Below are 15,747 nucleotides of genomic sequence, written 5' to 3'. Positions count from 1 at the left end.
TGGAATTTAACTGACAACGGTAAACTAGCTTTTCGGGTTTCTCGTTCACCTGCTGTCACTGTTTTATCATCTCCAAATTAAGCCATAAACGCATTATGGACCTGACATAGCCTGAAGATATTGAGGTCATCACACTGAGCATGATCAATTTACACAATCTCAAATTTGATGGCAGCCCAAGGGGAAATGCGCAGCGTGAACGCACTGTGGATAACAAAGGCCTTGCTTAGGCCTTACCGTTCCTCCCCTCACGGTCTTAAGTGGTGTTAGCTGGCAGCACGCTCCTTCCCCCTGCTCCAGAACGATCTTTAATGCACTCTGGGAGTGTTGTTTGACGGTCTGAGCAGTTGACTCTCATTTCCGCTCCCAACTTCCTAACAACCGTTCAGTGCTGTCCAGGGTTCATTGAGGTAACAAGCAGGGTGAGTGATGTACAGTACCCACAATGGTGAAAGGGTGTTGGAGTATGAGTTGTCTGGCTGTGTACATGCTTTGCCTAATGGAAGCACCCAGTTCACTGCATGGTCCTGTAATGTTTGCTCCATATTGAGAGAGTCTGTTCTTTAATTCCAAAAAGCTGACACTTTCCGAGGGCAGTAACAGCGGTGGGTATTTCCAGTCCAATAAATAGGCCTTATATGGTTGTTTACTGTAGATTTTAATGTGCTTCTCAAACACAATTAAGCCTTATCACCTGCTGTTATGTTATCTGTAAGAAATAATTAGCCGCAGTGCCATGGATACGGCGCTGTGTGAATTGGCATGTGTGTGTGCAATGGCTCATTTATGTGTGGAAAACAGATTTCACCAAAGTACCAATCATTCCGGGGTACTTTTTAACTTAGAACTACTGCTCCATTGAGACAGACTCGATTTTACAACGAGGGCTACCCTGTAAAGTTCAATTCAATTCAATTTCATTTGTATAGCGCTTTTCACAGCAGACTGTCCCAAAGACTCTTTACATAGGAACAGAAAATGGAAAATATCAGCCCTAAGCCCCCAAATAGCATATGAGGTAAACAACTACTAGTAGGAGAAAAAAACCCTCAAACAATGGCGAGGAAAAAAAAAACTCCCTGATGGGGAAAATGAACCTGGCTATTAGGGGGATGCCCATCCTTCATTGGCCTATAGGCTGAGATGGTAACAGTTCAGGTATTAATCTAGTAGGTAATCCAGAAAGTCCACACGGATGGATGTAGAGTATGCAGTTCAGAGGGGAGGGGGATGAATCTGTAGCCTAAATCTGTGTGGAAGTGTGTGCATGAACCCGGAGAGGAGCAGGGCTGCCGCTGTCCACCTCAGGGCGGGGGTCCGGTTGGAGTGGTCCCAGTCAGTAGCTTCTTTAGTTGAGAGCATTTATCAAGCCTCTGTGAATGTAATTGCCTTTTCTTACATTTATGTTTTGTGACATTAATAAACCGAATGATCCCCATAATGAACCAGTGTGCTACCTTTATCTTCCAGAATGCAGTGTGGAATACCCAATTATCTGACGAAGACCACTCTGAGTGAAATTACATATTTCCTAATAAATTACATTTGTAAGATATAATGCTGTAAGTGGATACTTATTATTCAATTAATCTTTGTGAAGTTTTTTTTCTTCCCGTTAGCCCCCTTCTACCTCAGTCCCCCTTGCCACCATTTCATCTCTGATATTGCTCGTCTCCAATAAACTCTTGCTATATCCGCCCATGTCAACCCATGTTAGACATTCGGCGGATAACCTGGACAGATGCTGAGATCACAGGGAGGTTTTCTCTCAGTTAGTCCTACATAGCGCTTCAGTCACTCAACTCAACCCAAAAACTCAAGACTGATGCATTTGCAGAGGTCTTGCATCATGGCTTTGTGTTGCCTTTTGGTTGGAGCCACATATTTCTACTCTGATTTCAGCCATCAGTGGGGCGTGTAGGTTGTGAATTTGAGCTATGTATGAAAAAGGGCTGTATGGACCATCCAACATGGATGCAAATACACTAATTAAATCTGATACTACACTTTAACCTCACATTCATTGCTTTATTTAAAATCTAATGTGCTGGAGTACAGAGCCAAAACAAAAGAAAATGTTCGCTGTCTGTATGCATGGAACTGTACATATAGGCCACTTACTCACATTTTTATGAAATTGCGTCACCTCAAACCCATTGAAAATAAATAAGCCCTTCTTTCTCACCAAGAACCAAGCTTCGTTTGCTAGTTCCTTCAGAGCCTTCAGAACTCCTGTGTGCTGTCAAGAGAAGGAATATGCTCCACGGCTTTTGTTCTGTTCTCTGGTGTAAGTCCTTACGGCCAAGTGCTGAATTTCTCAGCGCTGTATCGGTACCGTCGCTCTCTTGGTATAATGGAGCTCCCAGTAGAATGAGCAGACCCCGGACTGAACTTCCTCACTTCAGCAGGAGCACGGAGGAAGCTGGGAGGGGCTGTATTACCGTAATGTAAGGATGCAGCGGGAGTCTTGAGACAAAATCAATGGCTGAATAATAGTCGCATAAACCCCAAGCTGGGCTTCCGATCGCAGCAGAGTTATGAGCAGAGCCGTTGACCCCACTGCCGGTTTGGGCCCTCACCGCCGGATTGTAGCTTGCACTTTGAGCCTAAGAAGGACACAGTGCCCAAAAAACAAGAGGAACCATGGGAGGCTTCTCTTGGAGAACATGCGACAATATCGAGATGCAAAGGAATGGAGCGGTTAGGCTTGTTTTTTTCCTCTAAAAAGCCACATCAAAGGCTTCCCACTTTTCCCCAGCGTCACGTTCCTTGAGCATTATCGATGCCCGCAGCTTTCCGTAAAAAAAGGTTTGTTTGTTTCCCCTCGCCCAGCCGTTTTTGCGTAGGCAGTGTTCTGCTCACACAAACATACTTACTATTTGTCTTTTGTTTAGTTTTTTTTTTTTTTACTCTGCTATGAATTTTAATGTCTTGAGACCCCATCTGCCTGACAGAATAATCTTTTTTAGATATGCTTCCAACATCAAGACCCCAAGCTAACCATTTTAAGTCGTGTTCCACGACTTTACTCCTCTCCCCGCATAATGGCTGCTCGTGAGAGGTGTGCTGCCAGGTGAGGCGGGAGGTGAGTCTTGCGTTAGTGTTGCGTGGCGATAACCGGCCACCCGCTACTGCAGCAGCTGGAAACAAAAATGTGACAGTCTGCCGCTGTGTTAAAAGCAATGGTGGAGAGCAAGGCGTGGGGGGGAAGAGGGTGGGAGGCAGCCATTGCCGCTGTCGCAGGAGAACAATCACACCACAGGTTCTCCAGACGCTTTTCTGCTAGCGACCGTCTCCCTTTGACATTATCACGGAAGAATGATATAACACACGATATAACGGATCTGAAAAACACATTCCATTTAATTACTTCTCTAATGGTTTGGCTAATTCCTGCTTCTGTTGGGTCTGTGCCGGCAGACTGCAGCATTGGATGTGCGTCTGCAAACTGCAAAGTACAGCCCCTGTCAAAAAAGTTGAACTGTGAGAAAATGAGTGCACGTCCTAGAGTAATTCTCAAGTAAGTGGTTGCAGTAAAGGGGCACTTCACCCAAAAATTAAAGTTTTTGTAATCCAGTAGTATTTCTTCTATTGCAAGCAGAAGTTGAATGACCAAAGCATACCAGCATTCTGGGGCAAAGTGTCTTCTCCGACATTGCAAGCTAAAGGAGTTCCTACGTCTTGGCGCTATTTCGATGATTGTTCACAGCTGGCTAACACGTACACATTGATATTTCAATATGAAGCCAAGCACAGCAAGCAGCTGGCTAAAACATACTGGTGTGCTAGTATAGTGTTTTTGAGCTTGGCTTATGTTTGCGAGTAACTGTGCCATTATATTTGGAAAGAGATGTTGTTGTTCAGTTTTGAGAATGTTAATATTTGGCGAATACCAGAAATAAATGCCCGTATGGTCCATTATATTATGGTGAACTGTGTCTAAAAAAAGTCAACTTAAATGTTTAAAAATGTTTAAAAAAACAAAACAAAAAAACCCCATAGATAATACTCTGCGTGAGTGGAAACATATATGAATTAAATTCTTGTATTTTTCAGTAATGATATGATAACTTGCCTTAGAGCTTAAAGTGGTTTCTCTCCTCTGTTTGTGGTGCAGAGCTTAAAGTGGTTTGTCTGCTCTGTGGTGCAGAGCTTAAAGTGGTTTCTCTCCTCTATCGCTGTGCATCTTGGATGTTTCTCTCCATTTTGCTGGGAATGTAGCAGCATAATATGCCGTATCTGTACCAGACTATGAAATGGGCTCAACACAAACAGTCTAGAGATGCTGAAAGCTTCCTACTGTACACTGTAGGTGTCATCTCAACTCCCAAATCCATCATCTCTCATCTCCCACGCTCCCATTTTATGTGATATACAGTACTCTGACTTTGAAGCAAGATAAAAGGGGGAAAATTCCGTCATCTTGATTTTAGGATTTTTGTCAAAGGCTGAATTTTGATAGTCTAAAAGCAAAAATCTGCTGTTATATCAAATATGTTACAGGCATGGGAAAAATTGCATGGCAGCACGCCAGCAAAGTTCTGAACTGCTCCTTTTGCTTTTTTGTTCCAAACACAAGTACTAAAACAGTAGTAAAATGAGTCATGTTTTATACATCAGGTAAAAAGGGGAAGCTGAAGGCTGTGCAATGGAGTATTGTAGGCAATCCTGCTATGCTCTCAAATCAGCCATCTGTTGATTCCATGCAACAGGCAATAATAGCCTTGAGGCAATTTGTTTAATATATTGTTTTGTATGCACCATTGTTGATTCATGAAACATAACTTTTTTTCTTTTAAAACTTAGAAATGTAAACATGTATTTGACAGCATTACCAAAATAGAAGCAGCAGTTGTCTCTTTTGACTTCTTTTGATGCACAGCCTTTATTTGGATCAGAGTGTCCATCTTTGTATAACACCTTGTAAGTCTTGAAATGCTTCTGAAAACGCAATGGCAGTAGCTCACTTAGTCACGTCCCGTTTATGTAAATTCTTAAATGAGTAATTATTCCAGTTCTTTAAATTTCCTATTCAGAATGGGCAAATTGGGGCTTGTCACCTTGCAAGAACTCGTTTGGGAAGGTGAATTTCACGAAGCCATCAGATCACATCACATTTGGCATGTAGCAGTTGGCACTGACAACATTGGCGGTCAGGATTAAAGTCCTAGTGCAGGCCCATTTTGTAGTAATAGTTTATTGAGAAGTTAAGTGAAATGCTCCTCCTCTGCCTCATGTTTGTGACCACAGAATCTGCTTACCCAAGTTCTGACTCAGTGTGAATGAAAGCATTCAGCCATAGGCATTCAACTGAGATTGAAGAAAACCATGCTATTGTACAGCATTAAGGTACCAATGTTATTCTGTACAGAGCATGTACCCATTTGTGAATAGTAATAATGGATGATGATGAAGTCAAACAGTAGACCTAAATTATTAGCTTTTCATGAATATTTTTCTGTAAGGCAGTTATTCTTTTGTAAGGCAGTAGCCGCAATGTGCAAGACTGGATACCATTACCGCTCATAATGACAAAATGCAAATGAAGGACATGTTTCATTTTCCCGCTATTATAGAAATACTCTTATGGCATCTGGAATGGAATAATCCATTACTGCCTTCACGCCAGATTTCACAAAGGCTGCTTTATCTAATACTTTCCCAATGGAGCCACAAGATCCTTTTTCCCCTTGCACTTTCTTGAGTGGCTCTTAAGTCCTGTATTGTCAATCTCCGTCCCGTCATTAGGGCTGTCATGATTGGTTTGCTGAAAGATGAAATCATGCTGCAGGACTTGTTCTGAAGGATAGGGGCCTTATATTTAGTTTTAGAAGAGCAAGACAGTAGCACTCATTCTTTGTGAAATCTTTATTTTATTTTATTCTACTGAGATGTTATTTAACGTATTCATTTAGCTACATTTTTTAGTGCTGATTAAACATAAGTCTGTCAGTGAATATGTTCAGCTCGGTACTTTACTGTATCAAGGTTACACTTTACAAGTGAACGAATACAGTTGTTAACTAACTACTGAGAAGTTCATCTCTGCAGCTTTGTTTACATATTTGTACAACTTTCATTCATGTTAACAACTACGGTAGGCCATGCCAATTCATATTGGAATGAAAAAAACGTATTGTATTTGTTGATGGTTAACTAGTTATAAGTTTATCCTATGCTTTGCTAATGAATACTTATTCATGTAACTAATACATCAGTTAGTAGATAACAGATACATGAACTCATGAAAATTTTATTTCATGCTTAATTAATGTATTTGTGAACCATTAATTCCTGATTACATTAGTTAATGCAAATTCATGTACCCTTATTGTGTACCCATAAGTGTGACTGGCATCAATACAGTATCACTAGCCTTCTTTTAGTTCTGCTTTGAATCAGCATTTCAGTGATTTTCAGTGAGTGCTTCAGTGATTCTCAGATATACATTCAGGATTGTACTCGGAATAAGAGCCTTATTTTTAGGCCCTTCACATTTTTCATGCTTGACGGCAGGCGAAATGTGTGATTTGTGTTGTTCCTGTCATGCCTGCGATTTCCCCTGGTAAGCTGCCCCCTGTCCTCTCTGCCGTCAATCAGCCACACGCGTCTCTGCAAGCCAGCTTTTAGAAGAGACACGACTGTCAGTCATCTTGTCAAGCATTATTATTATTCCTTTTTTTTGCCAAAGCAAATTGACACGCAGGCTACCGTGGAATTCAAAGAAGGTGTGCAAAGTTTTGCCTAGGTTTGAACTGTGAAATTCCTTTGGCCCTCCTCGGTCTTTCTACCTGCAACAGTCGTGAGAGAGAGGTGGTCCAGCTCCTGGCCCATGGAGGATCCTGTCACTTGTCATTTCACAACCCCTGACCTTATCACCCCAGTGCTGTACATGCTCTTGGTCTCCGGTGGGGGGAAAAAACCCTGCAGGTGTGTAATCCTTTAAAAACCGGATAGCGGTGCGCGGCTACCGCCTGCCAGGCTTTCCAAATCGCACGTCTAAGCAATCATGATGGATAGAGCTATACCAGAGGGTTTTAATGGATGCAGACACCGTTTTAAGTGCACTAATGAAAAGTTGCCCTAGAAAGCGCAATGTTGATTAAGGGCATTAGCCCTCACAGGGGTGCTAGATTAATGGGTAAAGATGGCGTTTGAGATTGAGGCTAATGAACTGGCACGAAGTCACGGAGGACCTGTGCACATTTCTGGACCAACTTCTGCTCTTATTACACATTACTAATAATAATTTAATCTAATGTGAGAATTTCTGATTCCCTGACTGACTACTGAAGACAACTTGCCAAAAGGTTTTACTGTGGGTTAATAGTAGCGTGGACCCCTGGGTAAATGAGCTATGGCACTAGTTCAGCCACGGTTATTGTTTTTTTTTTTCCATGGCAAACAGGAAATACAACCCCAGTATTACTTTGTCAAAGTATTATTCATTGTTTGTGTTACATTGTTGCTTTCTTATATGAAAGGCTGACTCTTAATGTAAGATGTTCCAGGCTGAATGTCGGTACTTTAAACCAAAGGAAGCTGGCTTTGTTCAGAGCCCTCTGGTTGAAAGCCCCTCCACATCCTTTTGACAGAACACCTCTCTAATGAGGGCCTCCCTTTCAGCTGGGAAACGCATGCATCATATTTGTGTGCCCACATGAGCCCTACCTGCCTCATTAGCGAGGCTTAACAAGCACTTCTCATCCTCCACCAGCCACCGAGTCACAAAGAACCGTCGGGAGAGGTTAACCTTCTGGCACTGGAAATGGTGCGGAATCTCCGCCCGACTTTCATGTTTTCCTTCAGCGGGGCTAACGGCAGTCCACCCTCTGTAACCCCAGCACTCCATCAAGGTCTCCTGGCAACCAACCCCCCACCCTTTTTTGTGACTGGTGTTACAAGCAGAACCCCACATTCGCAATGTAACATTCCAGAGCAGACCTGGAACACCGAATCAAATGTGACGTTCTACAATACCTTTACATTATGGTACTCCCAGAGGGGCAGGGAACAGGCAATATGTAATTTGACAGATGAGGGACTGCCACAGCTTGTGTAGTGCAGATCCAGACTCCATGCAAAGCACCTTCCCTTCAGCCGACAAGCTCAAATGAACAGTGATGACACGCAAATTTAATTGGATACAACAACTACTAATGGAGCAGGCTTTTCTAACAGCATTTGTGTAGACAGCAGGAACTTGAATCACAATAAAAATCAATGTGAAGGGTCTTAGAAGGTTGTTTGAATTTTGCCATCTCTTGCCTGAAACTGTCTTCAGTTGTTTATTTTCCAACAGAGGGGAGTGTTTAAATGAAAGTGCTTCAAATGATTTCTCATGATCAGTTTGGACCCAGGGACAATGGCTGAGTCGTAAAAGTATCGGAGCTGGGGTTTTTTTTGGTTTTTTTGGTTTGTTTTTTTAAAGCAATGGAAAGTAGACTGTTGATATGCTGTGGCTTCTTTTAAACCATCAAAGTGATTTTGAAATGGGAAAATTCCAGAAAGTGAAAGCACTTTAAAGCATTTTTGCTTGGTCACGAAATTTGCACTGTGTGCATGCAAAATCACCTCAAGCTGTTAAAAGTGTGCAGCTAGGGTTTCAAAATGTAAAAATGTCTACTCGGATGTTTTACTAAATGTCTGCTCAAAACATTACATTTCCTTCAAAATCCTTGTCATCGATCTTTTCCGATCATGATAATTTAGGAACCCTGATCTGATGTGAAGACTTATACAGTGCCCTCCATAATGTTTGGGACAAATACATGCATTTTTTTTGCATATGTACTCCACAATTTGAGATTTGTAATAAATAAAGAAATCACTGGTTTAAAGTGCACATTGTTAGATTTTAATAAGTTTTGGTTTCAACATGTAGAAATGACCGTAGTGTTTATACATAGTCCCCCCATTTCAGGGCACCATAATGTTAGGGACACAGCAATGCTATGTAAATGAAAGTAGTCAGTATTTTTACATATCCTTTTCATGCAATGACTGCTTAAAGCCTGTGATTCATGGACATCAGTTGCTTGGGTGTCTTCTCTGGTGATGCTCTGCTTGGCCTGTATTGCAGCAATCTTTAGCTCATGCTTGCTTCGACAGCTAGTCACCTTAAGTTTTCTCTTCAGTGTATGAAAGGCATGCTCAATTGGGTTCAGATCGGGTGATTGACTCAAGAATTGACTATTTTGTTACTTTGGAAAACTCCTTTGTTGTTTTAGCAGTATGTTTGGGATCGTTGTCTTGCTGTGGAATGAACTTCCGACAAATTAGTCATTCGCTTAATCTTCAGAAAATAGGATGCGTCTGTACACTTGAGAATTTATTTTGCTTCTCCCATCAGGACTTATATCATCAATGAAGATAAGTACCTTCGGCAGCCATACATGCCCAGGCCATAACAACCCCACCACCGTGTTTCTCAGATGAGGTGGTACTATATGCTTTGGATCTTGGGCAGTTACTTCTCTCCTCCATAATTTGTTCTTGCCATCACTCTGATATAAGTTCATCTTAGTCTCATCTGTCCACAAGACCTTTTTACAGAACTGTATTGTGGTTGCTCTTTTAAGTACTTCCTGGCAACCTGTAACCTGGCCATCTCGTTTTTATGGTTTACCAGTGGTTTGCATCTTGCAGTGCAGTGTAGTGTTCTGTTCACTGTATTCACTGTTCTGTATTCACTGATTTACTGACCGTCTACCCCTTGTCTTCTTTTCCAAGGGGTCACAAACGCAAGCTGGAGGAGACCAGGGAGGAAGGGGAGGGCGACTCGGCCAGCGACACCAGCAAGGAGTCCAACGAGGACGAGGAGGGCAGCAGCTCAGAGGCGGACGAAATGGCCGCCGCCTTGGAGGCAGAGCTCAACGACTTCATGTGACTCCTCGCAGAGACCAACATTAAAGAACATTCTGTCAAAACAAAACACTTTCACCCACACCGAGGTACCTGAGCAAATGAAACATTTGTGTGTGAGTGCGTGTGCGAGTCAGAGGTATGAGAAATATTATGTTTCCGGGTGGGTGAGGGTCAGGCTGGTCTGAGGTGTTATTTGTGTATAAACATTTATGAAGTTGTAGAATAGAGATTTTTAGAGTTATGAATCAGAACCACAGAGGTAATGTTTTATTGTGAATTAAAATAGTGCGGGGACTTTCCAGGTTTCTTTCATTTTGAGTTATTGTGTTTTGTTACATTTTTTATATGTAAATGAAAAAAATATATAAAAAGAAATAATGAAAACAATTGGTCATATATGCCAAAGAGTTTAAAAGGCACATCTGAGCCTGCAGCTAAAACACATTTTACCTGTAAAAGCTTTTTTTTTTTTTTTTTTTTTTTTTTTAGGCTTTTAAACAGTGAAAGTGGGGGGTTAATATTGTTACCAGCAGTATAGCCAAATTGGCCTGAATGTGTTGATTAAGGCCATTTCCCCCCCCTCCCCCCCCATCCAGCCCGCCCACACACACACACACACATAGACACACACACACTCATATATATATACACACACACACACACACACACACACACGATATGTGCACTTCAAGGTGGCTTGTGCATCAGGACTAGGTATGAAAGTGAATGATGTCTAATGTTAAATTACAATAGGGTAATTACCTGGGGTAGGTCAGTTTTGGTCGCAGCCAATCACGACCCCCGGTGCCCCATTGATTTGCACTCAGTCCAGCCCCAGTTGGTTTTAGACCAGACTGAAGGGTAATCCTGGCCTCCTGTTGGCTTCTGCAGAGGAGAAGTGGGCAAAGCACTGTGCTACCCTACTGTACAGCATTCAGTGTACCTGTAACTGTAGGCTACTGCTTTAGTGTACCCTCAGCCACTTAGTTTAAAGAAAAAAAAAAAAAGAAAAAAAAACTTGCGTTGTATTATGTTTGACTTCTCTCTTTCTGCTTGTTTTTTTGTGATTTTTTTTTTATGTTTAATGAAAAGCCTGATGTAAAGTTTTTGTATATTCTATTTCATACTTGACCAGACAAAAAGATTCTTTGCATCTAATAAAGATTTGTTTTTTCTTTTTTTCTTTTTTGCACCTGCTGTTTTTATATTCCTGCATATTACATTGGCAAGAAAAGGGGGTATTGCTCTGTGAAATGCCGATGGGATGTGTTTAAGTGCAAGCTGAGGACCCAAATGTAGCCAAAGGTCAATGTGCGATGAATGTGCCCGTACTAAATACATCCAGGTCACGTATGAATGAACTTGATGTCCCCAAAGCTGGCTCTTTGCTACTACTAATGGTGCACTAAATGTTAAAGTGATTTGTCTCAGAATTGCCCATTGCAGTCACAGAGTTAATATGGAAGGGCCTGCAGTGGCCAGCACATTTGTTCCTCGTTAAAAGCAGATTAGACACAACGCCCAACGTCGTTCATCACCTGGAGGACTTCCGTAATAGAACAGGGTGAATTATGGGATCAGCCTTAATGCCGCTGAAATGGTTGGTGCTCTCGTGGTTTTTACCACCGCCATTCTGCAAGACACACACAACGCACCGCAGAACATATTGCTTCATTTCAAAGCATTGTGGAACTTTTGTTTTCAGCTTTTTCAAAATATTTGAAGGCCGATGTCGTGTGGGCATGCGTGGATAGCAAGTGTATTTTCCCTTGTACCTTGATCCTAGCAAACAGACCTTCAACTTTGTAGAAAAGGTCCACAGAAAATAATAGATTTCATAATAGACAATGAATTCAGTTTTGGTTTTCAGATTTATGTTGTTTTCTGCGGTCTCAGCATCCTACAAGCTATTCCGGGGTGTTGGCCTCAGCATGTGGTCTCTTTCTCTGCCTGCATTTCTGCGGCCACCCTGCAAAGACTGGAGAATGTAAAGCTATCACTGAAAATGAATATTGACTTTCACCGTAAATAATTCTGTTGTGTTAATACAGTCCATGGCCCTGTGCTGTACCTTATCAACCCAGCCGTGAATGTAGATGAGAGGAACAATGTTTATTGTTTGCTAGTCTCAAAGTAGAAAGCGGTGCGATGTGCACAAATGTGTTTATCGCTGCTCTTGGAATGCGGCACGAAATCCGTATTTCTTGTGACGCTCTATGATTTATTTGCCTTACTATAGGTCTTACTTAGACTTGCCATGCAGGCAACAGGTTACAGAAGGCTACATATATCATGCTGTAGAGTGCAGTTAAGCAGACTCCCTATCTGCTATAAATAACCAGCTTTATTGCACATGAAGCCACATTGACTCGCTGTTACAGTAAGCAGCTGTGATTATCATCAGAAACCGGGTCACACAGGAAGGTGCGCATCGTCTAGCTGAATGATTTCCTATAAAAACGGGTGACAACAGCTGTTTCTGTGAAATTCTCATCTTGTTTTGTATTGGCTGCACTCTCCTGCTGCGAAGTATTGCTTAATTATCGTGTTTGATCAGAGACTTGTTTAATTATTGTTATTGAAGGTCCATTAGTTGCAAAGACTTTTAATCTCTTTTCGCTAAGAGTTGCTCAGTTAGAATTTGCTTCACTGCACAAAACTTCACATTTAGACAAAAGAATGTCTCTAAATTCAATATGTTGAATGTTTATTTACTGCAGCCAGTAAAATGATATGTGCGATAGTTCAAAACACAAGAATGGAAGAGTTGGCAAAAGGTAAAATGCAATGTAAAGAAAATGTGGCATATTGCATAAGTATAAATGACATTTAGCTGTACTTCGCAGTTATGCGGGACTCCCTGAGGGCATTGAACTGCCTCCAGTGGAAAAGTATCATTTTATTTCTATGATGGGTTTGCTTGAAGAACACCTATGGTTAAATGTATTCTCCAAATCATGTAAATGGTTGGCATTTATATAGCGCCTCTATCCAAAGCGCTGTACAATTGATGCTTCTCGTTCACCCATTCATACACACACTTACACACCAACGGCGATTGGCTGCCATGCAAGGCACCGACCAGCTCGTCAGGAGCATTTAGGGGTTAGGTGGCTTGCTCAGGGACACTTCGACACAGCCCGGTGGGGGATCGAACCGGCAACCCTCCAACTGCCAGACGACTGCTCTTACTGCCTGAGCCATGTCGCCCCATATCTCTTGTTTAATTACCAATAACATGAACATTTCTAAATTAAGCTTTACCCAAAACTTTAATTTAAATCTGTAGTGTGTGCGTGTGTATTACAAACATAAATGTCAGCAAACCTTAAAATTAAGCTGAAATGGGCTGATTCCCAGGCTGAGAGAACACCAGTTGAAGCATCTTTGGTAAGAACACTTTGGTAAAAACACCTTATTCAGGGAACCAACTGCATCATATTTATCTATATACACACACCCTGCCCTGTCCAACCTCTACACTCCTCCCCAGGAAGCACTGACATAATTCTGTAGTAAGCTCTTGCTGAATGGTTGCCCACACTTCCCCTGAGACCTTCCAAATGTAATTTGAGTTGCTCGAGCTTTCTGTTAATCTTTCTGTCCAGAAATGGCAGATACAATTTTAATGCCACACAAAACATTATAACTTTGTTTGCATATACTATTATATGCAGTATGCTCCATAATGTTTGGTACATATAAATGTTTTTCTTGATTTGGCTCTGCACTCCACAATTTTAGATTAAAATTGTAATCAAATAATGCACATGTACATAATATGCAGATTTTGTTCTGTTCATGCCACGGATAATTAATTTAATGTTCTTCTGAGGGCAAAGGGAGGTCCTACTCAGTACTAGAAAGGTATGCCTAATAAAGTGATCACTGAGTGTAGATTGACTATAGTATTATCAGTAGGGCAGCTGCCCTTGGGGATGTCAAAATGAGCGATACAAGAGAAGATCTACTTGTACATGGGAGGTAAACCGTGATGTTATTCATTTAATCCGTTTTATCTTATTAAAGTGTCCCTGGTCATCTGCTCCTGCAGCACACTGCTGTGATTTCCTCCACTGAAGAAGCTGGAAACCCTCTGAGTTTTCTCCTCGGGGTCAGATCAGGCTGATTCATGCAGCCATTTCTCCTGAGGACAAGTACTTCCATGTTGTAATCTCATCTACTGTATGTCTCATCTCATTCCCCTCGCTGCCCGGCTGAATTATTTCTTCTTTTATTCAACCACTGTTCTTTCCTATATTTGTTTTTTCATTTTGTTACAAATCAGGATTCAAAGTTTATGTAAAATGAATACACACATTCACTCTAGCTGATAAGCAGCCATTGAACATGAGGGCTATTCATGTTGAGCTACACATGCAGAACAATGCACAGTTAGTTTGTGAATGCCCGTCGTACTAAAACCGCTCATGCCTCAACATGGAAATGCCTATTTGTGTGTTGTTCCCTGGGGCTCCCAGACACATTCTGAACTTTCAGGGTTCAATTCCTTGGCTATGCCACTGCACGTTCGAGAATATGCCATCTGAGAGATTATCTCACTGAGGAATGATTGGACAGTGAGGTGATGAACAAGCCTTTGAGCTAATCACCGGAATCTTGAAATGGAGATGACTTGATATTTCTAAAAAGATAAATGTAAATTAATAGTAAGCTCCTGTTTTTGAAACTAAAAAACTAAAGCAAGAAACTAAAGCAAGACTTGAGTCTGTAGTAAAACAGTCTTCTTTCGATCAGACTTACAGTCTCTTTGAAGTATGCTTGTAGTTCCTTTTAGTACACTGAATCACATATACTTCCATTTTTCTCTCGGTTCGCTTTTCAAAGGCGAGCAAGGTACTTGTCTACCTCATATGATGTACTATTAACACTCATTATTATGTATTGTAAGTGTTAGTTAGCACTTATGTTAGTGTGCTGTTGTTTGAATTTAATCCAGTTTACTTTAGTTTATCCCCTGCGATGGACTGACGACCTGTCCAGAGTGTATTCTGCCTTTCGCCCAATGTATGCAGGGATAGGCTCCAGCCCCCTGCGACCCTGTTCAGGATAAGCGGGTTAAGATAATGGATGGATGGATGGATTACTTTAGTTTACTTTTTTAAGACTTGAAGCAGTAAATGGTATGCATGCACTACTACAGTGTAATGATACTGCTGTTTATATTGGTTACACGGCCTGACATTTGGAAAATTCAATTTTTCAGACAAACATAATAAAAAATTAAACCTGCAAGCAGGATTCAGGGGGCTTAGCAGTCATCACATCAAAGCATTGCTGAAATATGACCTCACATCCTGTTTGGTGGATTTGCCACCCATTTTGATGGATTGTAACAGATGAATGTTTTCGAAAATCACAAATGACTTTTGTGAAGCTTGGTCTGCAGATCATCTATGCCAAATCTCATCTTTGGGATCTCCCAAAGTATCACCTGACACAAGAATCACTTTTGTTAAGGGAAACACATCAACACACATCAAAAAGTAGCTTTTGGTTATTGCAGCGTCACCCAGTGGACAAATGACACCTAGCTTTTCCCACATCCTCAGGAAGAAGTCCTGAGTGCATATAGTTTGGTATGAAGACATCAAAGTGTTTCTGAGATATGCCCTCACCTCTTGTTTGGCGACTTTGCTGCCAATTTGGTTTGGCAATACTGAACAAAAGATTTGATCTGAACAAAATCCATCTGATAACTTTTGTGAGACTTGGTCCAAAGATTTGTACCAAATTTGGTGAGGATTGGGCAAACTTTGCGGCTGCATCAATTAGGTTCACATGAACAGTTGCCATGTCTTGGCCTTGGGACCTCTCATGGTATCACCAGAGACAAGAATTTTGCTTATTGCAGCGCCC

General features: G+C 41.4%; 1 protein-coding gene across 2 annotated transcripts in view; it reads left to right on the top strand.

Moving 5' to 3' along the window:
* ctdp1 (CTD (carboxy-terminal domain, RNA polymerase II, polypeptide A) phosphatase, subunit 1) overlaps positions 1-11,049 on the top strand; it is a 102,275-nt gene extending 91,226 nt beyond the window's left edge. For both annotated transcript variants that reach the window (XM_061256439.1, XM_061256438.1), the window contains exon 13: positions 9,733-11,049. In XM_061256439.1, coding sequence (XP_061112423.1) covers positions 9,733-9,889 — 157 coding nt within the window. In that variant the 3' untranslated portion in view covers positions 9,890-11,049. The remainder of the gene's footprint in view (positions 1-9,732) is intronic.
* Positions 11,050-15,747: the final 4,698 nt, after the last annotated feature.

Source organism: Conger conger, chromosome 9 (genome assembly GCF_963514075.1).
Source record: "Conger conger chromosome 9, fConCon1.1, whole genome shotgun sequence".
NCBI lineage: Eukaryota > Metazoa > Chordata > Actinopteri > Anguilliformes > Congridae > Conger > Conger conger.
Note: the sequence above shows the minus strand (reverse complement) of the source record. Positions and strands in the feature narration are given on the sequence as shown.